The 24647-nt window shown below is 45.5% G+C and overlaps 1 protein-coding gene across 1 annotated transcript; it reads right to left on the bottom strand.

The window, feature by feature from the left end:
- Positions 1 to 3263: 3263 nt before the first annotated feature.
- BFSP1 (beaded filament structural protein 1) lies at positions 3264 to 24407 on the bottom strand. Its single transcript, XM_082215537.1, has 8 exons — positions 23885 to 24407; positions 21700 to 21760; positions 13241 to 13336; positions 12597 to 12689; positions 10269 to 10376; positions 8366 to 8586; positions 6950 to 7035; positions 3264 to 5353 (listed from the first exon to the last, which is right to left on the bottom strand). The coding sequence occupies exons 1-8, from the start codon at positions 24253 to 24255 to the stop codon at positions 4392 to 4394; spliced, it is 1998 nt and encodes a 665-aa protein (XP_082071663.1). The 5' UTR covers positions 24256 to 24407; the 3' UTR covers positions 3264 to 4391.
- Positions 24408 to 24647: the final 240 nt, after the last annotated feature.

The following is a 24647-nucleotide window of genomic DNA, read 5'->3' as shown; positions in this document are numbered from 1 at the left end:
GGGTGGCCTCTGCCAGGAGAGAGTTGGGAGGCATGTTGATTCTTCTTGATCTCTCAGCAGCATTTACTACCATCAGCCATGATCACTTGCTGGACAAACTCAGTGGGGAAGATTCAAGAGGCACAGTGATACATTGATGTCACTCCTATCTCCAGGGTTGGTTTCAGAGGGTAGCAATGAAGTTTCTGCTCATAGCTGTCAACCGTCCCTTATTTGGCAGGAAACTCCCTTATCCCAGCGCCGTGTCCCGCTGCTGTCCCTTATTGATGATGTCCCTTAAATTTCCCGGGTTTCAAAGGAAGCAGCTCCTCTCCCTCCCTCCCTCCCTGCCAGCCAGGGAGGAGGGAGGCTCCAAGTGTGTTGCTTGGCTGCGTTGCTCACCCAATAAGGAGTCTAAGAATGACTGGGGGGGTGGAGCTTGCATGCCTTGTGCCGATAAAATCAGCCATGTTGCCTGGGGACTCACCTTTGCTCAGCGCTGCCCAGCAGAGAGGTGACGGTTGTTTTCCTTGCTGCATCCCCTTTGTCGAGTTGCTGCCCTGTGGGAACCACCGCTTGAGGCTTCGTTTGGCTGCTGGCTGGGCTTTCTGCCTTTGGCTCGGAGGGGCTCAGAAGTTGAACATACCTGTGCCCGGAAAATCCCTTATTTTGGCTGCTGATCCCTTATTTTCAAATCTGTAAGTTGACAGCTATGTTTCTGATTGAGCTCATGGCACTTGCCTATGCATTTTCTAGAGGGCTCAATTTCATCCTTTATGGTTTTTTAAAATATCCATATGAAGCCTCTGTGGATCATCAAAATCCATCATTGGTCACTGTTGTCTAGGTATATAGAGCAGCATCTCTCTTGGTTCCTCTGTGGTGAAACCGTTAAATATTTTGCATTAGAAGTTTGAGTGCAAAAGCAATTTAATTTTAGACCAGCTATACCACTAAGGACTGTGTTGGGATTGTCTTGTGTAACATGTAGTTCACCTGACATGTGACTGCAACAAACACATGTGGACTTGCCAGGGAGTCGGAAGAGTCTGCACATGATTAGTCTATGGAGTTTCCTTTTATAAAATGTGGCGATAGTCAGCAACTTGAATGGCATAAAAATTCAAGGCTACCAATGGGTACTAGTCATGATGACTGTATGATACCTTTAGGATTAGAAAAAGCATGCTTCTGAATTCCAACAGTGGAAGAAGGCTATTGTCCTCCTCTGGTGGACCATTTTGTGAAACAGGATGCTGGTCTAGGTCAGATCCAGAAAATCTCTCTCCTATGTTCTTTTGACTGGCTATAACCCCTGGTCAAGACTATATGGTCACAAACCCAATTTTACTGCTGTGTAGTGCTTGAACCAGCTTTGAACTGGCTCTATTTCAGAGCAAAGTTTCATGCATGTAGGAAAAGAATCTGAAAAATGTAGATGAGAACTGGCAGGTTCTTCATGCAGTCTTTTAATTTCCACTGAAGACACTGTTGACATATATTTCAATGTAATTCAGACAGACAACTCTGTCTAAGCAGTAGAAGAAGAAAATAACACAATAGGCAGCTACATTGAGGTCCCTATTAGTACATCATTGCCTAATGGAGGGCACCTATAGATCAGGAAATCACACAGGGAGCAATCCTAGCAATCCTCAGCTGCAAAGTTCTTGTAAGATTTTGGAAGGATTAGAAAACTGGTTAATGAGTAACTGAGAACAACATCCAATGGGCAAACCAAGCACTGTAACTAGGTAACCCAAAATACGAATGGGGTGATCTTGCAGATGCTATGACCAGGTTTCCAGAATTTCTCAATAATTCATTCGCATATGAGCACCTGGAAGGGCAAGACATGGACAAAATCTCCATGCATTCATATGGAATCGAGTTTTCCCATTGACTTCCTTGGGCTGTGTGCGTGGGCTGCATTTTATCAGAGACATGCACAGTGTTCTTGCATGTGTGGACTGCCCTTTTCATAAACATGTTCAAATGAACTGCTTCCCTGGAAATGGAGAAGGTTTTCGCAGGCAGGAAATGCCACCAGAGCTTCACTGTCCACTGATAAGCCTTGGATTAGACCATTGTGTAAGATGGGAGCAGTCTTCCAGCTATTGTACTCTTTGGGGTGCAACTTTGGGACAAGTCCAATCCTGTGGAATGCAACCTGACAATTGTAAGAATTCTGCAATCTTTTCTAGGGAAATAATCACAACCGTTTTGTCTGCTCAGGAGCCAGGGCCCATCTGTCGATTTTACTTGCTGTCAGAAGGCTCCTTAGCTCCATGGGAAGGGTGATCGCTCAGTGGTAGAGCACTTGTTTCGCATACAGATGGTCCCAATCCCTGGCATCTCCAGAAAGGGCTGGGAAAGATTCCCTGTTTGAAACCATGGAGAGGCACGGCCAGTCATTGTATAGACAAGGCTGAGCTAGATGGATTATATGTGGCAGTTTCCTAGAATTACTGCCAGCAACTTGGTTACATAATCCCTGGTGAAATTGGATCCACCGTTTGAGAACTGCCATGTGAAGCTATTGCTCCATTTTGCCCCTTGTGCTCTACAATTCACCCCAAATGGTGTGTGCAGCACTTTGCCTCCAGTGAGAACTTATCTCAAGGCACAGGACTCTTCAGCTTTCACCTCACACATCCAGAAGACAAACAAGCTGTTTTGAACTACTCAACTCAACTCAAACTCAAAAGAAGTCACTGCTGTAAGTGGCACGGGGTCCACGCCAGAGTGGACCCCCAAGGTTTGCTTGTGCTGCCAGGAGGACCCAATCCTTTCACCATTACACAGAGGAATAGGAACCTAATCCTTGCACTGCTACACGGCGCAATCCAGTTGTTACAGCTGTGTTATATTGGATCAGGGGTGGCCCCTCTTGGTGACCTGGGACCTCAGCAGCTTCCCAAAAGCACTGACTCATGATGCTTGCACTGGTAAGAATCCTACATTTAGTACCCACCTGTAGGCAAGAGAGGTTCCTGCATCATCGCTGCTGAACAGTCCATTGATGCTGTCTAAGTGTTTGGCAGGTAAGAGGTAGGAGGAAGAAGTGAATCCAAGTTCCCTTCTCCCTTCACAGCTCATAGCATCAATTCTCTGCTCAGTGAGGGGACATCATTGCCAATATTGTGTGAGAACACCTCTGGACCAGGGCTGTGAGTCTATCTGAGTCTATTTTGATGTACATACAAGTTAGTCTCATTTGTATGACACACACACATACCCCAAATCTAGTTAAAGATGAAAATATTTGAGTGCCCCTCTCCTAGAAAAAAGAGGAGTCTGGTCCCCTTCCTCTGAATGTATTACATCTCTATTCACATCCAGTGATTACATTTTAGGTGTCTCTTAACATTTACAAAGTCTGTTTGAAGCCTAGTTGTGGCTTTAATAAGTTTCAATGAAACCCACCCCCCACCCCCAAATCTGCCTTTTGGGGTTAAATGTCAACACCCATCCTCTGAAAAACACTGTCTATGGAAGGCAAAATATTTATTAAATGAAACTCAGCTACATGTCCCCATCTACCATACGTAGCTGGAGTACCGTATAATTAGAAAGACAGATATCAGTATGGCGCAAGAAACACTTCAGTAGGGAAGTTAATTGATTCCAATAATGACATTTGACACAATCACACAGATGCCATGACACCAAGGACACTGGCCCCAGTGCAGATCAGTTGCAGAAGTCTGGTGGCATCCATAGAAGAGGCTTTGCTTGCCTCACTGCATCCCTTGCATTTATCCACTTCACTGGAGTCTAGGTGGGCACCTTGATTATACATTTTGATTATAACCATCTTGATACAGTTAGTTCTCCCTTACTGAATTGGGGGCAACTTGGCTTGAAATTAAAAGTACTAGACCTAAATTCAAAATGACTGTTTAGGACCTGGGTGGCAGTGGTAGTTAAATAGACCCGGTTGTTTGGGGTTCACACCTTGCATTCTGTGGTGTGGCTGTCTTCTGGTGAGCCATTCTTGTTTTTGAGGGTTAGCATGAGAAGTCATTGTGCAACTGGCAGTGTACATGTTTCACCACCATGGCTAATAATTGGGTCTGTTCTAAGCAGATGGCACCAGAGCAGGTAATTCATGAACCAGGTTTAAGATCTCAGAAGTGTAGCAATGTAATTCAATATTTTGCTGTTAACGGACAAGCCAGCTTCATTCCAAGCAACAAAACCCACTATTTTTATCGTTCCATCCAAAGATGGAAAGGGGTTGGGAAGAACTCTAGCAAAATATAGCCTTTAGGCTACAGTCCTCAAACCCACTCACTCTGGAATAGTTCCATTGACTTTATTAGTGATAACTTTATGGAGCAAGAAGCCTTGAGGAGCACACCACATTAATGACTGACAGCTGGATAAACTGGCTGCTTCGGAGATGCTCATTAAGAGCTTTTGTCTCCCAGCTTCTTCTTGTTGGTCTTCTCAATCATGGTCTCCACAATCATGGCGGTTTCTTCGTACGTCTGAATTTTGTCGTCCGAGAATTTCTCGATGGATTCCACCACTTCCACTTTCTCGTAACTCACAGTGCTTGGTGGGTTCAGCTCTTTGAAAGAGAGGCCACCTGCCCTGCCATACTCCTTGCCTATGTATACGCCTGCTTCAGTTCGGTCACTCGGACCCATTGGGGCTATTGGCCCCTGTTCCTCGATCCCCGGCTGTTTTCCTGGCTCTTCGTGTTTCCCTTCAGGCTTCCCCCACTGTTCAAAGACATCTTCCTTCGCTTTGTCTTCTTCTGGTTTATACTCATATTTCAGGTCTTCTGGCATCTTGGGCCCCTCTTGTGTTTCTTGGGCTTCGAGTTCACCTTTGTCGCTCTCAAGAGGTTCTGGTAGCTCTGATATTGGTTCTACAACACCTCCACTGGGCATCGTGCCTTCGCTGTCAGAGACAGTGATTCCACCTCCAGAAGGGATGGGTGAAGAGTAGAAGCAGGGGTCATCATAACTCCCCTCTCCGGTGACAAGTACATACCGCCCTTTAGTATAGAAGTCGCTTTTGGGTTCCGGTCTCTGGTAGCATCTGATCCTCTCTCTCACTATGTTGCAAAGTTTATCAAAAGCTTTGCTTATCTGTGCTCCATCAGGCACATCCTCTGCAGCCCTCTCTTGCTCCACGTCTTCAACTTCATCCTGCCTGTGTTCACTTGTGATCATTAATCCCCCGTGCTTGAAATCCAGCTGATCGTGATCAAGGCCTTCCAAAGGCCGGTCATACATTTTTTCCGATGGAGCACCATTGGCGAGGTCTTTAGCGGTGATCTCCTTCCTCCTTGAGATCTTCTTCGGCAGACTTCTTTGTCTGGTCTTTGCACTGGTGATGTCTTGAGCAACCAACGTAATGTCTGTGGAGAGGGGGAAAGGAGGAGAAACAGACATAGCCATTGTGTGAGATCCAACAGAAGATAATGATAATAATGTATTATTTATACCTTGCCCATCTGGCTAGGTTTCCCAACAGAATATTAAAAACACGATAAAACATCAGACATTAAAAACTTCCCTAAACAGGGCTGCCTTCAGATGTCTTCTAAAAGTCAGATAGTTGTTTATTTCCTTGACATCTGATGGGAGGGCGTTCCACAGGGCGGGCGCCACTACCGAGAAGGTCCTGTGCTTGGTTTGCTGTAACCTCACTTCTTCCAGTGAGGGAACTACTAGAAGGCCCTCGGAGCTGGACCTCAATGTCCGGGCTGAACGATAGGGGTGGAGACACTCCTTCAGATATACTGGTCTGAGGCCGTAATAATGTTCAGTCATCATTTCAAGTAGCATAAGCATTCATTGCACTATACATAAATATGCATCTTCCTACATACATAAAAATCCAAGGCAATTGTCATGCTCATCAGTTTGTTTAATGCATGTGCAGTAAGGGGGTAGAGATTTGGGGAACTGTGAGAGGGTTACTCCGTTAAATAGGTTTGCCCTGACTTTGGAAATTATAGGGACAGAACCACCCAAACTGTATAGAAATTTATTCATGTATGTGACTACAGCAGCAGGAATGTTACTTGCCCAGAAATGGAAAGAAGAAGAAGTCCCAGCAAAAGAAGAACGGACACAAAATATGCAGAAATGACGAAACTTACCAGAAAAATAAGAAATCAAGAGAACAAACTTTTTATAAAAGAATGGAAATGGTTTATGGAATATTTACAAAGAAACTGTGAACAGATAGGAACGTTGGCAGGATTATTGTAATAGCCTGCAGTTATATAAGAGTATATATTTAAAGTAGATGAATAAATGAGTAAATTAAGCTAATTTGGAATATGCAGAAAATATAAAAAAAAACAAATTTAAAGAACTGCAGAAAGAGGGGGAAGGAAGTTGAGTTTTGAAATGTTAAAATGATTTTAAAATTATTGAAATGTATAAAACTGAAAATCTTAAATAAAATTAATAATAATAATAATAATAATAATAATAATAATAATAATAATAATAATAATAGGCTTGCCTTGAAAGGCACCTGAATCTAATTCCTTCCCCCAGCGGCGTAGCGTGGGTTGTCAGCACCCGGGGCAAGGCAAGTAATTTGCGCCCCCTAACTCCTAACCTGCTGCGTCAGCTGATCTGAGGCGCGTTGCCGCTGCCGCCCAAACAACGCCGCTTGCCCGGAGGAGGAGGGCAGAGAGGCGAGGAAAATGCAACATGGCCCAGCCGCTGCAGCAGCGGCGGCGGCGGGGCTGTGAGGAGGGGCTGCCTGGCGTGCCCTCCGTGGCCCTGACGTGCGGGGACTGCGGCGAGCGCTGAGAGCCTCTGCCAGCTCGTCGGTTCCGAGAGACATGGGGCTCTGCTACAGCCTGCGCCCGAGGCTCTTTGGCGACTCCGGAGGCGGCGAGCGCCCCCCCATATGTTGCGCCCGGTGCGGCCGGCCCCCCTTGCACCCCCCACACTACGCCACTGCCTTCCCCATCCTAGCCTTAAGTCATTACCTTTCCTTCCAAGAGCTGTGGTCTGTGTGGTTTTGTAGCTTTGTGTAAATAGTGTCACGGGGGTTCCAACAATGGCAGAATTCAACCTGGAACAGAGGGAAATGAGTTATAACAAATGCCTTGTGAAATAATGCTTTGAAAAAGAATGAAGGCTATGCAAATCAAACAAAACAAGTACAGGATCTGCATAATTATGGATCTTTATTTCTCTGCATAATGTATTGGCACCTTCCAAATAAGCTATTTTTATTCTTTTGTGTTGCCTCAAGCCGAATACATGGAGAGTATTATGACATCACATTCTCCAACGCCCACTTCCCTGTGCACCTTGCTGGCTAGAATTATTAGAAACAGAGGAGGATGCTTTCATCACAGCAATATTTCACGGGTTACAGAAGCAGTCCTGCTTATTTTAAGGTTGCCACCATGTCCTCTTTTCCCCAGACACGTCCTCCTTTTCATGGGTATGTAAAATTAGAGTCTCGGCATAGCAATCCATAGCTGAAAGTATAAATCCGCAAATGTGTCCTCTTTTTTGCTCTTCAAAATATGGCAACCCTCACTTATTTTGAATAGATCTCATGCAATACCATTCTGCACACAGAAGTTGACTGCACAACTGAGGGCAGCAGACTCACTTGAGTCTGTGGATGTGTTAATGGTAAAGCACATGGGACGCGGGTGGTGCTGTGGTCTAAACCTCTTGGGCTTGCCGATCAAAAGGTTGGCGGTTCGAATCCCTGTGACTGGATGAGCTCCCGTTGCTCAGTCCCAGCTCCTGCCAACCTAGCAGTTCAAAAGCAAGTGCAAGTAGATAAATAGGTAAAGTAAACGGTGTTTCTGTGTGCTCTGGTCTCTGTCAATGTATTCCATTGCGCCAGAAGCGGTTTAGTCATGCTGGCCACATGACCCAGAAAGCTGTCGGTGGACATACGCCGGCTCCCTCAGCCTGAAAGCAAGATGAGTGCTACAACCTCGTAGTTGTCTTTGACTGGACTTAACCGTCCAGGGGTCCTTTAACTTTTACTCAGCTCCTGCCAACCTAGCAGTTTGAAAGCATGTCAAAGTGCAAGTATATAAATAGGTACCGCTCCGGCGGGAAGATAAACGGCATTTCCTTGTGCTGCTTTGGTTCTCCAGAAAGCAGCTTAGTCATGCTGGCCACATGACCCGGAAGCTGTATGCTGGCTCCCTCAGCCAGTAAAATGAGATGAGTGCCACAACTCCAGAGTCGTCCACAACTGGACCTAACAGTCACGGGTCCTTTTATCTTTAAAGCACATGCTACATGCAGCTCTGCCTATTGGAAACTTCAAATGTCGTTTTTGGTTTGTGGGTTTGTTTGAAAGAGGCTTCTTAAAGACACAGCAATACACTGAACCCATGAACATCTCCAGTGCCCCCCAAATCTCTCACCTGCTTTCTTCATTTTCAATAATACGTTTGTAGCGCTCAAGTTCACTCTCCAGAGACTGCTTATAAATGGAGAGCTGGCGGCAGTCGTTGGTGTATTTTTCCAAGGTCCTCTCAGCATCTTCAATGCCCTTTCTCAGAGTGTCGATCTGCTCATTGTACAACTGAATCTCATCGTCATAGCTTTCCTGGGTGTTTTTAATAGCCTGTTCCAGCATTGTTGTCTGTTTTAAAAAAAAAAGGAAATGAAAGAGAGGACTTTGAGCATTTATCACCTGGAAAACTTTGCACTGGTACCCTCTCAGCTGGTCACTGTCTGCTTGTTTCAGTCATAAGTTCACTGACTTTAAGCCAGGGGCTGTGCTTTGCCTATTTACACTGGACAGTTGCAAAACTTTGCCACAGGTTGTTCTGATGAAAACACAGGTAACAAAGCAAACTCTAGAACGCAGTGATTTGACCTGACTGCAAAAACTAAAGTTAATTTCAGAGACAAGGACAAATGAGGAAGCAAGTATTTTGCAGATTAGGTTACATGACAATCTGGTGAAGCAAAAATCCTTCTCCAAAAAGCGTTTTTGTGGAATATAAATTTACCACCAGGTGGCGATCAATCACTTGAAAAGCAAAGGCTTTGCCTGCTGTGGACACATTTTATTCCTTTCTTGCTGCTCCAAGAACACATCTTTTTTTTTTTAAAAAAAAAAAAGGTTCTATGGGCACCACTCAGGTGGCCTTGAAGAGTACATTATAGATGAAATCACCTTTAATTTTACTTTAACGTGTACCTCCATAAAACCTTGAAATATGTTTTCAATTAGGGATGTGAGTGGCGCTGTGGGTTAAACTACAGAGCCTAGGACTTGCAGATCAGAAGGTCGGCAGTTCGAATCCCCGCAATGGGGTGAGCTCCCGTTGCTCGGTCCCTGCTCCTGCCAACCTAGCAGTTCGAAAGCACATCAAAGTGCAAGTAGATAAATAGGTACCACTCTGGCGGGAAGGTAAACGGCGTTTCCGTGTGCTGCTCTGGTTTGCCAGAAGTGGCTTAGTCATGCTGGCCACATGACCCGGAAGCTGTCTGTGGACAAATGTCGGCTTCCTTGGCCTATAGAGCGAGATGAGCGTGCAACCCCAGAGTCGGTCATGACTTGACCTAATGGTTAGGGGTCCCTTTACCTTTACTATGTTTTCAATCACCAGACTTGGAGAGCTGGATCAGGCTGGTACTACCCCCCCGGCGTACAGCTTCCAGGTCATGTGGCCAGCATTACTAAGCCGCTTCTGGCGAACCAGAGCAGTGCACGGAAACGCCGTTTACCTTCCTAGATGGTGTGCAAATTATTGGCTTGAATCAAAGCTAGCTTAGAGGCGGGGGAATGCATGAAAACACAGTATTTCATAAGAAACCACAGGATAGACACGGTTTGTTGTGGCTAACAGCATGTGTACACAGGTTCCCAAAACAGTTTTGGGGCATACTGGATGCAGAGTAAACAGGTAAAAAGGTAAAGGACCCCTGGATGGTTAAGTCCAGAAGAAAGTGACTATGGGGTGCGGCACTCATCTTGCTTTCAGGCCGAAGGATCCAGCGTTTGTCCACAAACAGCTTTCCGGGTCATGTGGCCAGCATGACTAAACTGCTTCTGGCACAACAGAACACCGTAATGGAAGCCAGAGTGCACTGAAATGGTGTTTACCTTCCCGCCATAGCGGTACTTATTTATCTACTTGCACTGGTGTGCTTTCGAACTGCTAGGTTGGCAGAAGCTGGGACAGAGCAAAGGGAGCTCACCCCATCGCGGGGATTTGAACTGCCGACCTTCTGATCTGCAAGCTCAAGAGGCTCAGTGGTTTAAACAGGAGTGTGTACACAGGCCTAACACAACTGTATTTCTGGGGGAAGTACCTCGGTCTGCAGTTTCATTTTCTGAGCCTGGAGCTGGCATAGGATGCTCTTGTATTCTTCTAACTGGCTTTGAAGAATCGGTATCCTCCTCTCAGTTATCAGCTTCTCCTAAGATGAAAGCAGAAAGAGGGAGGGTTGCGCGGGGGGAATCGGATTGTGTGCAAGTACCACCGAAAATCTGATTATGCATGGAAAGGGACATGAAAACAGCATGACTAAGGCCAAGTGCTTCCAGCAGGAGTGCTATCAAAGTCATGCGGTTTTCAGAAATTGCACTTGATTTGAAGGGATACACATGGTGGTGAAATGATGAATAGCAAAAGACTATTAATGTACAAGCAAGAAATATTGACAGGATTTCAAAGGGCAGCTATTGGAAAGTGAAACAGAACTAGGTTGATTTCACGGAAGGACATATTTAAATGCACGGAACTGCCTTAGTTCCAGTCATTTGTATCAATCCCTTGGGAAACCTAGGAGGGATATTTGACTGATTGACAAGATGTCTTGGGAAAAAAAGAAAAAAGAAAATGCCACAACTCCTCCTTCGCTGCTACTCACTTCCTGTGTGTGGTGCAGTGATTTGAGTGCTGGAAAGACTGACCTGGGAGACAGGGGTTTCGGTCCCCACACAGCCATGAAACTCACAGGGTGGCCTTGACCAGTCACTGTCTCTCAGACTAACCTACTACACAAGGTTGCTGTGAGGATGAGACAGAAAGAGGGAGAACCACATGCACCACCTTGAACTCATTGGAGAAAAGGGGGGATACAAATAAATAAGCCAAAAAAATCTTCCCTGGGGAAGGATGACACTGTGGCGGATGGATCACTCAGCATAGGAGAGGCCCCCTAATTTGAGCAAGGGCGTTCACATATCTGAGCACCTTTGCTTCAGATAATTGATCCATCCCTACAAGCAGTTGTTTGGCTATGATCTCCATCATTCTGTCATGAACAGGGGTGGCGAACGTCCCTTCAGACTCGTAAGGTGGAAGGCAGAGAGGCCAACAGGAGGTGAAAGCAAGTGATGCAAGCTTTGGGCCTTTCCAAGCTTGCCATTTAGCATTTCCATCTTGTCGTTCTTTTGAATTTGATTTTTTTGCATGCCGCCACACAACGTTGCCATTATGCAGCTCGTGTTTCAGAATAGTGTACACGCGCACCACTTTTTCTTCTACCACAGAAAAATCCAACTTTTGTGAAAGATCCAGATGGATCCCCAATATGATCAGTGGTGTGGCATGTGGATTGCATCAACCTGATTTTTGTATGGAAAAGGTGGGAGCTGGTGGGTGTGGTTTGGGAGACATTGGTTGTGTGTCACTTTCCTCAAAATGGTGGAAGCAGAGGCGGAGCTAGCTGCTCCGGCACCCGGGGCGTGGCTAGCCACCCTGTGGGGTGGGGCTAGTGCCCCAGGGGGTGCCGTCCATGACGAGTGTCCTGGGGGTGGGGCAGCAACGTCACCCCCCCAGGGATGACATCTGGGGTGAACCGCCCCCACCACACCCCCTTCCTCCGCCACTGGGTGGAAGCTGTCCGTTTGCAAGCTGAACTCAGAGGGGAGATGAGGGCAGGGAGAGACGATAACGCTGAGATCAAAGCACAGCAATATACATATACATATACATATACAATGTTCTAACAAACCAGAAGCTTTTCTTTTAGGTATTGTAGGACGACCAGAGATCCTGAAGGACCAAACAAAACTATTTATGTACGCGACCACGGCTACATGGACTCTCTTAGCGCAGAAATGGAAAGATGGTACAACTCCGACTAAAGAAGAGTGGCAGACAGAATTGATGAGTTATGCCGAGATGGCAAAACGTACAGGATGGGAAACCAGGAAGAGGAGGTCGTTAATAAAGAATGGGGAAAGTCTATAATTTGTTTGAAAATGCTATTGTAAACAATTGCGTACATTGTTAGGGTTGACGGAAAACTTGTAGTGAAAATTTGAGCTCTGGATTGACAAAGGATTTATAAAAACAGAGTTATGAAAGAGATGCAGAAGGGAAAATCATTACATTAAGATCCACAATTGGGGGTGGGGGAGTCAAAAGGGATTATATGTTGATGTATTTAATTCATTATTTTATGTAAAACAGAAAATGCAAAAATAAAATTTATTTTAAAAAGAACAGCAATATACTGCTGTGCAATGGTTGTCTGCCAAGAATAACCATGTAATCCTCCAAACGTTGCTTCACCAATCCTCAATCACTCCATTTTTCTTTTACCCTTTTACTACTATTTGAAAATTGGATCTTTCGGATCATTTCTTTTAACGTGCCACAAGCATTGTCGGTGAAATAAAAGACTTACCTCGCTGGCTCCAGCTGTGATGGTGGATACGCGAGGAGTTGTTTGCATAATTTGCTGTAAAATACTGACGTAGGTCTGTATTTCCATGAGGTTCTGTGGCAGAGCAAAATGATTTACATTTGAAAGAATCAAAGGCAGGATCTCCATTCGAGGGACTCCCCTCTCAACTCAATTCCCCTCCCCCTCGTGTAGATCCATCCTAGGTCAATAAGGAATTGTTCTAGACAAGTGAGTCCTGCAACAAAACATTGCACTGTGGAATACCTCCTGTTCAGAGATCCATCCTTCTGGTTTTCTACTCCCCTCCTTCAACTATTCATCTTGCATTCTTTGGCCACTGACCATTCATAGTCCCCATTGGCTTGTTTTGGGGTTTCTCCCCCAAGATTTTCTGTTCACAGCCACAGCTCTGTAGCACCAGAAGGTAGATCACCTTCCACTATACCATCCCACTGTGGCTTTTAATCTGCTATGAAGGTGCCATAAATAGAGGGGGAAGAAAATGGGAGATAGAGCTTTGTTCATTGGCTGAAGGTCCCTTGTCAGCCAGAGGTCAAGGGCCTACTCTCTGTTGTCTACACTTCTTGGCAAGCAAAGAAAACTAAGAAGAAATCAAAGCTCCCCTGTTAGTTCACAGAAATTACCTTTTTGTATCTGTCCTTTGCAGCATTAACATCATCCTGCAAGAACTGTGATTCAATCTGTAGTTCCAGATTACACAGCAAAGCTTCATCGGCTTCCTGTAATAAAAGCATTTCTTTTTGTTATTTTGACTTTACCGACACCTTCTCTATTTTGTACATTTATATTTCCAGTGTTCCCTGTTTTAATGTTTTGAATGTTTGCTGTCAACTGCTTTGGGCACAGTTGCGTGTAAGTAAAATCAACCCATCAATGAGTGTTCCAGTTTTACACATGCACAGCCAATCACATGCAGCAAGCATTGGCCCTAGATGTGCTATCTGCCTCAAACATTCAGCTGCCAGTGCTCAGACAGAACCACCATATTTAGGGGTTGCAAAACAGTGACATTCCTGGCAAGGACATGTGATGGGGAGCCATTCAAAGAGAACTGCTTTTGTGACATGGCCCAATAAACTAATCCAAAGCGTCTGCTGTGCTGTTCAAAAATGTGTAGATGCTTGCTCTTTCCATTATATCATGGAATGCAGAACTGGCCAGGTCTGCTGATGTGCCAGGAATGATAAAGATAAAAACTTAGCATGGGCTTTTGCTCTGGGCCTTGTTATCTGCACTGTGAGCAAATGAGATTGATACAGACCACAACCAGAACATTCTAAGCCAGCGACCAGCCATTTGCTCAACACTTCTGCATTCTTTTCTATGACTTTCTGAGATATGAATCAGCAGCAAAACAGTGAGCTCATCAGCCCACTGGCACTATATGAACATCTATATGAAGCCGCTGGGAGAGATCATCAGGGGGTTTGGGCTGGGTGTTCATCAGTATGCGGATGATACCCAGCTCTACCTTTCTTTTAAATCAGAACCAGTGAAGGTGGTGAAGGTCCTGTCTGGAGGCGGTTGGAGGATGGATGGCAGCTAACACATTAAGGCTGAATCCTGACAAGACAGAAGTACTGTTTTTGAAAACAGGGAGCAGACAGGTGTAGAGGACTCCCTGGTCCTGAATGGGGTAACTGTGCCCCTGTAGGACCAGGTGCGCAACCTAGTAGTCATTTTGGAATCACAGCTGTCCATGGAGGCACAGGTCAATTCTGTGTCCAGGGCAACTGTCTACCAGCTCCATCTGGTATGCAGGCTGAGACCCTACCTGCCTGCAGACTGTCTCGCCAGAGTGGCGCATGCTCCGCTTGGACTACCGCAATGTGCTCTATGTGGGGCTACCTTTGAAGGTGACCCAGAAACTGCCATTAATCCAGAATGCGGCAGCTAGACTGGTGGTTGGGAGTGTCCGCCGAGACCATATAACACTGGTCCTGAAAGACCTACATTGGCTCCGGGTACATTTCCAAGCACAATTCAAAGTGTTGGTGCTGACCTTTAAAGCCCTAAATGGCCTCGGTCCTGTATACCTGAAGGAGCGTCTCCACCCCCATCATTCAGCTTTGAGGTCCAGCTTTGAGGGCCTTTGGGCGGTTCCCTCCCTGTTTCTTCTCATGAACCAACACCCCTTTCAGCAAAAGAAAGCCACATACAGAGCAACAGCATCTCTGACAGTTGCTTCATCTGTAGCCACATAGCGAAACTCATTCTGACCCATCGATCTAGCCACATGCATCTTGTGATGTGGATCAGAATGTGAGCAGTCACATATATCTGGATTCAGTGCTTGTGATTTGTGGTGCAGGCGCATCAAGGTGATCCCAAAACAAAAGGCTGGGTAACCATCAGACCAAAACAGATGCTTGAGTTAAAAGAGGCCATAATTTCATTGGTTGCAGCAATGTAAGTAGGCTTGGAATTGCATCATAGCATAGGTCTGTTTTCTGTTTCGAACCTAGGTGTTCTGTTTGGAGGGGGGGACGCATCCCAGCACACCTACACAGGAATGACTTTGAGAGTTGACCAGCAGAGAAGACCCAGTGTGGTGAGGGCCATGCGCTGGCAACCTGAGATATACGACAGCAGGCTTGGCCCCACCTGCCCAAGCTGTGGCCAAGTGCTGGTGCATTAGCTCAGAACCCCATAAGGGTATCCTACTTGTGAGGAGAACCAGAGCTTACAGTGTTAATAGCCCAGAGTGCGTCCTGCCCACTGGGGGGTAGTCTCACATACGAGGATTGTTCTTTGTTATGTGAGACAGAACACTTTTGTTTTGTGCTCTGAGGGAGTCAATCATGCCTTCTGGATTATTTATTTCTCTGCTGTAAATAAACTGCTTCTTAGATTAGAAAGAAGCTGTGTATGGACTGTTATTTCTACACCCACACAAGGCACACACCACTGTTTGCGATACTCTGCTCGAAGCTGGGAAAAGTCCAGAGGCACAGGGAAGCCTGCCGGATGTTTGAATCTCACACTACTCAACCTCACCTCACAACCAAGAGCCAATCAAGAAGAGTCAAATTGTACTCCAGCCATGAGAAACCAGAGACCACGTAAAGCTTCAGGGAAAGACTTTAAACCAAGTGAGGGTTGCTGGGGAAGTCTGCTCACCCCTCTTAGTGTGGCAGCATTGCAGGGCATCAGAGGCTTCACTGGGGCCCCGGCGAGAGAACTGGAACAGCAGTGCCCTCCCTGATAGGCGGTGAGGGCTTAAGCCCCCTCCACCTATCAAAGCCTGCACCCTGCTTTGGCAAATGGGGATGCAGTCTGGGGATGCGGGCTGTGCCACGGGGCAAAGCCGATGGAGCAGGTAGGCTTCCCTCGGATCCGCCTCTTGCCCCATTTAAGCTGCCCACACCTGGGGAACTACCTGTTCGTTCCTTCGCCGGGTTTCCCCGCCCGCCCACCTTCGGTTTAAGCTGATAGTCAATGACTTTGCTGTGGCTACGGTGGTCACCACTCTCTATGGGGCCGGATAGGAATTTGCCCACCAGGCTAACTGGCACCAAACCCAGTGGTTTTGCCTACCTCATAGCAATTGTCACAACTGGCTGGGCATTGGGGCAATGCTTTGTTTTGGATGGAGAGGAGGTGGTAGTCTCTGCCTGCCCCTCCTAATGCTGAAGTATCCCCTTAAAGGGATTCAGGGGGAGTGGCCAAGTCCACATGCCCTGGCAGGGCCAGGACCAAAGGCACTCCCCTAGGCAGCGGTCCCTGTGGGGGTCACCCTATTTGATGTAAGTCTTCAGAACTGGATTGGCCACGCATCACTTCTGGCTGGCAGGCCAGAAGTGTTTAGATTGCCCCATGCCCAAGCCAAACCTCTTTCATCTGTATTCAGTAAAGCTGTGGCCTGTTTTGATCCCCAAACCAGTCTTATTGGTCTCTTATTTGCATGAGTTGAGATATGGGGAGCCAAACGCCTGGTCCTGCAAGGGAAACAAAGGCCTAGTTTGGTGAACATCAAGACCCTTTTAAGGCTGATGCTCATCTTCTCCCCAAGATCCTACAAGGCGAAACAAGAGCAGGTAAGGTCTTGCAAGATTCAGGAGGAGTCTGGGTCTCCCTTGTCACTGTAGCCAGCTGTGCCACCCCATACATTGATCCTTGGTGTGCAGGAGTGCACAGACCTGTGAGAAGTTGAGCATGACTAGAGTAGATTGGCCCATGAGTCTCTCCCCCTCCCCCGACCCTTTGCATTATTGTTTCTGTGCAATACTTTCCCCAGACTCCTAGTCCTAAAAGGTGATTTCAGCAAGTGATTAATCAACATTCTTTCCCACAAGCGTTAGATACAAGACAGGAACCTGACAGGTTTGCAGAGCTGTTGATTAATGCTTCCTTTCATTGGCAAGTCCTGATTTCTGAATCTACTCAGGTACATCCCTCGGGATACTGTTTCCGGTCCACATTCTCAGAAAAAAACTAGTCAAGCAAAACACTTCCAGCTCTTCTGTGGACATTCTGCTGCAACCTTTGGTCTTCAAAGTCTTAATACACCAGTCTAAAGGTGATGGATGTGATTAAATGGTGTCTCATTGCATAAGGTATAGCCAATTAAAATGCAACAAATGTCTGAATTTCGACCTGCAGCAAAATTAAGCTCAATGTATTTAAAAACCGTTGAGTACAAAACACCAAGTGAAGCTGGCAGAAGATGCTCCAAGCCACTGAAGCCTCTTGGGTCTCTAGAGATAACGCCAAGTCTTAAAGCATCCCCAAGCTGGGCCCCTCCTCCTTCAGAGGGGGCATCGAAAACCACAAACTCACAGTGCTTCCACCTTGTCAGGACAGTTTGAGTCTTCGTCCATCCCATTGCCCAGATACTGAGACCTCCGGGTAGAGGGCGGTATATTAATTCATTCAATCAATCAATAATATTTCAATAGTATATTGGCTATCTGAAGGCCATTAATTTGATGCTGTTCTTCAGACTACTTCAAATACCGGTCCATCGAAAGGATAAATTGCACAACAAAACCAAGCAAAACTCACACACCCAGTCAGCTAGCCTTTACAATTACAGTATTTTGCAATGTAGTTATCCAGCCAAGTGGGAAAATGCACACATATTGAGGAATCTACATATTAGTGAAAATAACATACTGTTTTAGGGGAAACTGTGTTGCTCTAGGGCAAATTGCTTTGTAAAAGATGTATATATTAGGCAGTATTCACCCCCTCTCAAAAGAAAAAAAAAGCAGCTTAAGAAGAGCTGAACATTTGCAAGCAAAAACATAAACAGCTTATTTCAGTTAGAGAGAGATTTATATCCTGTCCTTCTAGTGCCTATTTTGCACCTGTTTCGTATGATGCACAGGTAGGGAAAAAAACCTGGAAGGCTTGCTTCCATCCTATTTGTGTGCGCGAATGAAGCCAGGTGTTTGTGATCTTCCTCTCAAAAAGGTGACAGTATATGCTCATTGCTTTGCCCTTTCTAAGAGCTGGTACCACTGATTTTTAATTTGAACCATGCAACTCCTTTTTGTGTTTGCAGATGCACCGGGAACAAATGCATTTGGGCAATTTTGATATTTATTCAGGCTGATCTACAAATGTTCTCTAGCAGCAAATTTCATCTAATGGCTTGCTTGCGAGCTGCCATCATGGGAATTGCATTAACCATTTGATATTTACAATTTGTGACAGGTCAGCCTATGTCAGAGGAAAGTGTTTACTTCCTCGATTGAATTACATCTGCAAGCAAATGAGCCCTTGGTAGCCACAGCCACATGTCCAATACACAATTTAATTGTTATGTTCCTTTTACCCTCTGTTGGCACCTGCGCAGCGCAACAACCCCGTCGCACCTCTGCGTCTGACAGCAGCACTGCTCATAGCAGCTATTTGGGTGATGGGGTTCAGAGGAGAGCTGATGAGTCAAGAGAGTTTTATGTGCACTTAAATGCCAAAGGGGAGGAGGGATTGGACTGTGGAAAACTTTCTTTAAGATGGTGAGAGCTGTTTCCTAGTTCTGCTGGATCTCTCAGCGGCCTTTGACACCAGCGACCATAACATCCTTCTGGACCGTCTAGAGGGAGTGGGAGCTGGGGGCACTGTTATACGGTGGTTCCACTCCTTTCTCCTGGGGCGTGTCCAGAAAGTGTGTTGGGGGATGAGTGTTCAGACCCCTGGGCTCTCACTTGTGGGGTGCCTCAGGGTTCCGTCCTCTGCCCCATGCTTTTTAATATCTATATGAAGCCACTGGGAGAGATCATCAGGGGGTTCGGGCTGGGTGTTCATCAGTATAACACCGGTTTTGAGAGATCTGCATTGGCTCCCCGTACGTTTCTGAGCACAATTCAAAGTGTTGGCGCTGACCTTTAAAGCCCTAAACGGCCTTGGTCCTGTATACCTGAAGGAGCGTCTCTACCCCCATCGTTCAGCCTGGACACTGAGATCCAGCACCGAGGGCCTTCTGGCGGTTCCCTCATTGTGAGAAGTGAGGTTACAGGGAACCAGACAGAGGGCCTTCTCGGTAGTGGCGCCCGCCATGTGGAACGCCCTCCCTTCAGATGTGAAGGAAATAAGCAGCTATCCTATCTTTAAAAGACATCTGAAGGCAGCCCTGTTCAGGGAATTTTTTAATATTTAACACTGTACTGTTTTTAACACTTGATTGGGAGCTGCCCAGAGTTGCCGGGAAAACTCAGCCAGATGGGAGGGGTATAAATAATAAATTATTATTATTATTGTTGTTGTCAAGAGAGGAAGGTGGTTGGCAATCAGGCTGTGGGTCACCTCTTTTAAAGAGGCACTTGTATCATAAAAGCTAAAAATATAATAATATATACAGTGGACTCTCTAGTTACGTACCGCTCTGGATACGTAACTTTTGGGTTACGAACGCGGCAACACATCAGGGAAGCAACACATCAGAATATAATTGACAGAATGCTGGTAATTATTTCAATTAAACTGAAGAAGAATCTATCTGCCAAAGAGGTAGAAAAGTCACTCTAAAGCATCAACAGGAAGATAAACATGAAAAGCAAAAAAATTAGCCATCCAAAATAGGAAATAGGGTCCATTTTTTCAGCCCATAAGTAAGAAAATAGCCCAGTAGGATAAAGCATTGAATGAGTGGGTTCTGGGTATCTGGGTATCTAAAGGTTCAGAAGAAAGGAAAAACTCTGTAGCAGATTACATCACAGGCAAGTCAGTACATCAGCCAGGGCCTGTAAAATACTTTATCAGGATTGTCTGTTTAAGGAAAGGACCCACTCAATATCTGTGTAACACTAGGCTTGTTATGTACTGAAGTTCTCACCCTGGGCCAGCAAGGAGAAACTGTAGATAGTTCAGGTCCACATATGCAAATAAGGGATCGAAAGTGAAGTTCAGTGATTGGATAGTTACAGAAAATGGTTTCTATTGCATTCTAGTGGAGCTCTATATAAGCAGGCTGGCTGAACTCTTCAGTTCAGTTCTGTTCTGGCCTGTGAATAAACAAGAGCTGTTTGAAGAATCACTGTTTCGTCTGATATGTTCACCCACAACTTAACAAGGCTCTTGCACGAACCTTGTTTCCATGGCAAACACATAAAACCTCCTGAGAACAAATTCTTTTCAAATGAAATCTGAAATATGCTTTTTTTGGACAGGGGGGGGATAAGGTCTTTGTGCTACAGAACTTGATAGAGCAATGGACATAGCTGTAAAACATTGTTCTCCTTTGAGAATAAATTCTAATATTAAAATAGCTGCTTTTCCAAAGCATGAACATGCCCTCATAATACCTGCACAGTTCTTACATGGTTGTTTTTGAGGGATCCACAAGTCCTTCTTCGATTGACCTTAGTTTAGTATCTGGGCAATGGGATAGACGAAGACTCATAAACTGTCCCGACAAGATGTGAGCTTGTGGTTTCCGATGTTCCCTCTGAAGGAAGAGGTGCCCAGCTTGTGGGTAATGCTTTTAAGACACAACATTATCACTAGAGACCCAAGATGCATCAGCGGCTTGGAGCATCTTCTGCTAGCTTTACTTGGTTTATCAGCTGCATCCTTTCCTGCGTAGAAATAGCCCACCTTGCTACAGTAATCCAGGTTGGATTCCTATATTGTGTTGTATGTGGGGCCAAAAAGCATCTGGAAACTCCAACTAGTGCAGAATTTGGCTGCCAAAGTTGTGGCTTCTTTAGCTAGATGGAGCCATGTCAAACAACAACTTATTTATACCCCGTCCATCTGGCTGGGTTTCCCCAGGCACTCTGGACGGCTCCCAACAGAATATTAAATACACGATAAAACATTAAACATTAAAAAGCTTCCCAATACAGGGTTGCCTTCAGATGTTTTCTAAGAGTCATGTTGTTGTTTATTTCCTTGACATCTGATGGGAGTTGCATTCCACACGGCGGGCGCCACTACTGAGATGGGATGAAACATGAGTTCCAGATGAACTACATTAGCTTTCTGTTCATGACCCAGCCCAATTCAAGGTGTGGTGCTTACCTTTAAAGCTTAAAATGTCTTGAGGCCCCAATAACTGAAGGAACAACTCCTTCTGAACAAGTTAATGGTGCACAATGACCTTCAGATAAGGTCCTTCTGCATCATATTCAGAACAGAAGTATATAATGAATGTACAAAAGTTAGGTGGGTCTTTGTGGTGGCTCCAAATATGGAATAGTCTCTTGAGAGAGGTGCACCTAGGGTCAAATTTGTATTCTTTTCAGCACCAGATTAGAACTTTTTGATTTGATGAAACATTTTAAAGGATGATATTTTCAGATTACATTACTGAATGAGTTTATTCCTCTTATTTTTGTTGTACTGTGTTGTTGGTTTGTAGTTTGTTTCTGTATCATTATTATTAATTATTATTATTAGTAGTAGTATTATGCATATTGCCCTAGAATCCTTTTTTGGAAAAAGGACAGTTTATGCAGTTTGTTACACCTCAAGTAAGCACGTCAACTTCAAAATGGTGATACCTGTGCCATGTGACTGCCTGGTTTTCCCTGGCAACTATTGAACAGTGCCCATGACATGGTTGCTAACAAGGAACAGCACATGAAAGAAACATTGGCTGAGGGGAAGCAGATAGCCTTTGATATTGTGAACTTACCTTATTAAGTCGTTCAAGAGTAGTTTTCAACATCTGCTGATACTCACATTCATTTTTATATCTACGGAAAAAGAGAAGCAAAAAGGAAAATGTAAAGAATAAAGATGATAAAAGAAATGGGTAAGTGGCTCAATTTTCTCCTTTTTGCTTCCAGGTAAAAGTGAATAATGGCAGAAACAAACAATTTGTCATTTATAACGATGAAAAGAATTGACAATATTTTAACAGAAATTACAAGATAGAACAAAAACGTTTTGAAAACCAGGTATAATATCATCGTGGGGGGCAGTGTTTCTAATAATTGTTATACCCCTGCTATTAGTTTGTTATCTTTTTATCAGTTAGTTAGTTATTTAGTCAGTTGTCATGGACTTCTGTGGATCAATTGAAAATCCAGTCTTTGTTTTCAGTGAGGTACATAAGAGGGGGGAGAACAGGATGAAAGAACATAAAAGAAAGAAGGGCAATTTATATGTGTGCCAGGAGGCAAGATTGAGATTACCAACGGGCAACTGTTGCTGTAGACCAGTGGTTCCCAAGCTGTTTTTGGCTACGCCCCACCTAAGCATCTCTAAAATCCTGATCCCCCCCTCCCCTGGTGACATATAATTCTTATTATTCAAAAAATGAACTCCTATTCACGTGGGAGAAGCCTAAAAGGCCATTAACTGTCAATAACTCATTCTCAAATTGCCGCCCGCCCCCATGTTGGAAACCATGGCTGTAAAATAGGGATCAGGATCAAGGACTGAATGTGGCCCTCCGACTTCTCAATCTGGCCCTCTGAACTGTTATAAGGTCTGTCCCTTACCGAGGATAGAGAAATGGGGGTGGGGGTTAGAAAACACTGGCTTTTGCCTGGCTGGAATGTGACACCATGGGCAGTTGGGGGGAGCACATCTGTTGCACTGCTGAAAAAGTGTCGCCAGTCCTGCCATAAAGGCATCCTAAAGATCGCGAAGTTGTGCAAGGTATTTATTTCTTGAAAATAATGATACACTGTCGTACGGCATGCACTCTCGATACGACAGTCCTTGGGGTTCTGCTACCCACCAATCAATGTCAAGTGCAAAACCTGAAAAACCAGGCCCCCAACAATTCATGTAGAAGGTTTATTATTCATTTGTTTGTTCATTACATTTCCAACCCACCTTTGCTCCAAGGAGCTCAAGGTGGGGAACGTGGTCCACCTCATCTCCACTACTATCCTCGTAATCATAGCCACATGCATCTAACTGAGGCTCTGTTGGTTCAGAATGTAGCCAAGCACCAAATGAATATATGCACAGGCACCACCTAGTGATTTCTTTTGTGTGTGTGTGTGTTTACTTCTCTTAAAAAACCACAGACAGCCTTATCTATGACTCCAATACAGAGGGTAGCATTTGAATCAATGGATTCAAATAGCTAGCAAGGAAATTCCGACTAAACATTAAGAATTAAGAAGAACTTCCTGACAGTAAGAGCTGTTCGACAGTGGAATTTGCTGCCAAGGAGTGTGGTGGAGTCTCCTACTTTGGAGGTCTTTAAGCAGAGGCTTGACAACCATATGTCAGGAGTGCTCTGATGGTGTTTCCTGCTTGGCAGGGGGTTGGACTCGATGGCCCTTGTGGTCTCTTCCAACTCTATGATTCTATGATTCTATGAATAGCCCTCATTAAAGTTTTTAAAGCAAAGGTTGGATAGCCATCTGTCAGGGATTCTTTAGCTGTGGTACCTGCATTGCAGGGGGTTCCAACTACATTATTCTATAAAGGTAAAGGTAAAGGACCCCTGACAGTTAAGTCCAGTCAAAGGCGACTATGGGGTTGTGGTGCATATCTCGCTTTCAGGCTGAGGGAGCCAGTGTTTGTCCACAGACAGATTTCCAAGTCATGTGGCCAGCATGACTGAACCGCCTCTGGCACAACGGAACACCAGAGCATACAGAAATGCTGTTTACCTTCCCGCCGCAGTGGTAACTATTTATCTACTTCCACTGGTGTGCTTTTGAACTGCTAGGTTGGCAGAAGCTGGGACAGAGCAATGGGAGCTCACCCTGTCACGGGGATTCGAAGCGCCAACCTTCTAATCGGCAAGCCCAAGAGGCTTAATGGTTTACACCACAACGCCACCCATGTCCGTTTCCGTGCACTCTGGTTTCTGTCACGGTGTTCCCCTCTCCTCTCGCCCACAGCCAACTTACTTGTTACGGAACTCATCCAGCATGCGCTGAGCATCTTTCTCCTCCCGCTCCAACTTAGCTCTGTCGGAGGCCAGTTCGCGAACCCGCTGGCGGTTCAGGTCAATCTGAGCTGCGAAAGCCTCTTCCAGCCCAGCCAGCTCATCCATGCGCTGAAAGGTCTCAAGCTGCTTACGGAAGATGGCGTTGCGCTGCTCAAGGACCCGAGCCCGGTTGATGTAGTTGGCAAAGCGCTCGTTGAGCTCTTGCAGGTTCTCCAGGCCTTGAGCTTGGGCAAAGCTGCCAAACTCAGGTGACTGGGGCAGCTCTTCGAAAGCATCCGACCTCTCATACTTCTCCTTGCGAACTTCGCGCAGGTAGCTGCTTCTGTACATGGCGGACTGGGGGGACGTGTGCGGGCCCAGAGATCCCCTTTGCCACTCCCTTTCTCTCTCCAGTTTGACGGCGCAATGTTTCTGGGACTGGGAATGGAAAGGAAGGGGATGCACTCAGCTCTCCCGCCACAACATTCGAGGACTGACCTGCCTCTCTGCAGTTTAGGATTCTAAAACCCTAGCTAGATGCAGTAGACTAAATAAAATCCAACGGCCCCACCTTCTCCACCTCGGTGTTTCCATCATGTCAGCATTTCGGGGCTTTCTTTCTCTCCGTCTGTTTCAATTGTGCGAGACCCAATTCAAAGCAAAGGGAGGGAGATGTCCTGTTTTTGCTGGAGAGGCAGAAAACAAAAGCTATGCGGCTTTACAGGACGCGTCCAAACATTCCA

The sequence above is a fragment of the Podarcis vaucheri genome, assembly GCF_965113315.1.
Source record: "Podarcis vaucheri genome assembly, chromosome: 3".
Lineage (NCBI taxonomy): Eukaryota > Metazoa > Chordata > Lepidosauria > Squamata > Lacertidae > Podarcis > Podarcis vaucheri.
This window is presented reverse-complemented; position numbering and strand designations above follow the sequence as displayed.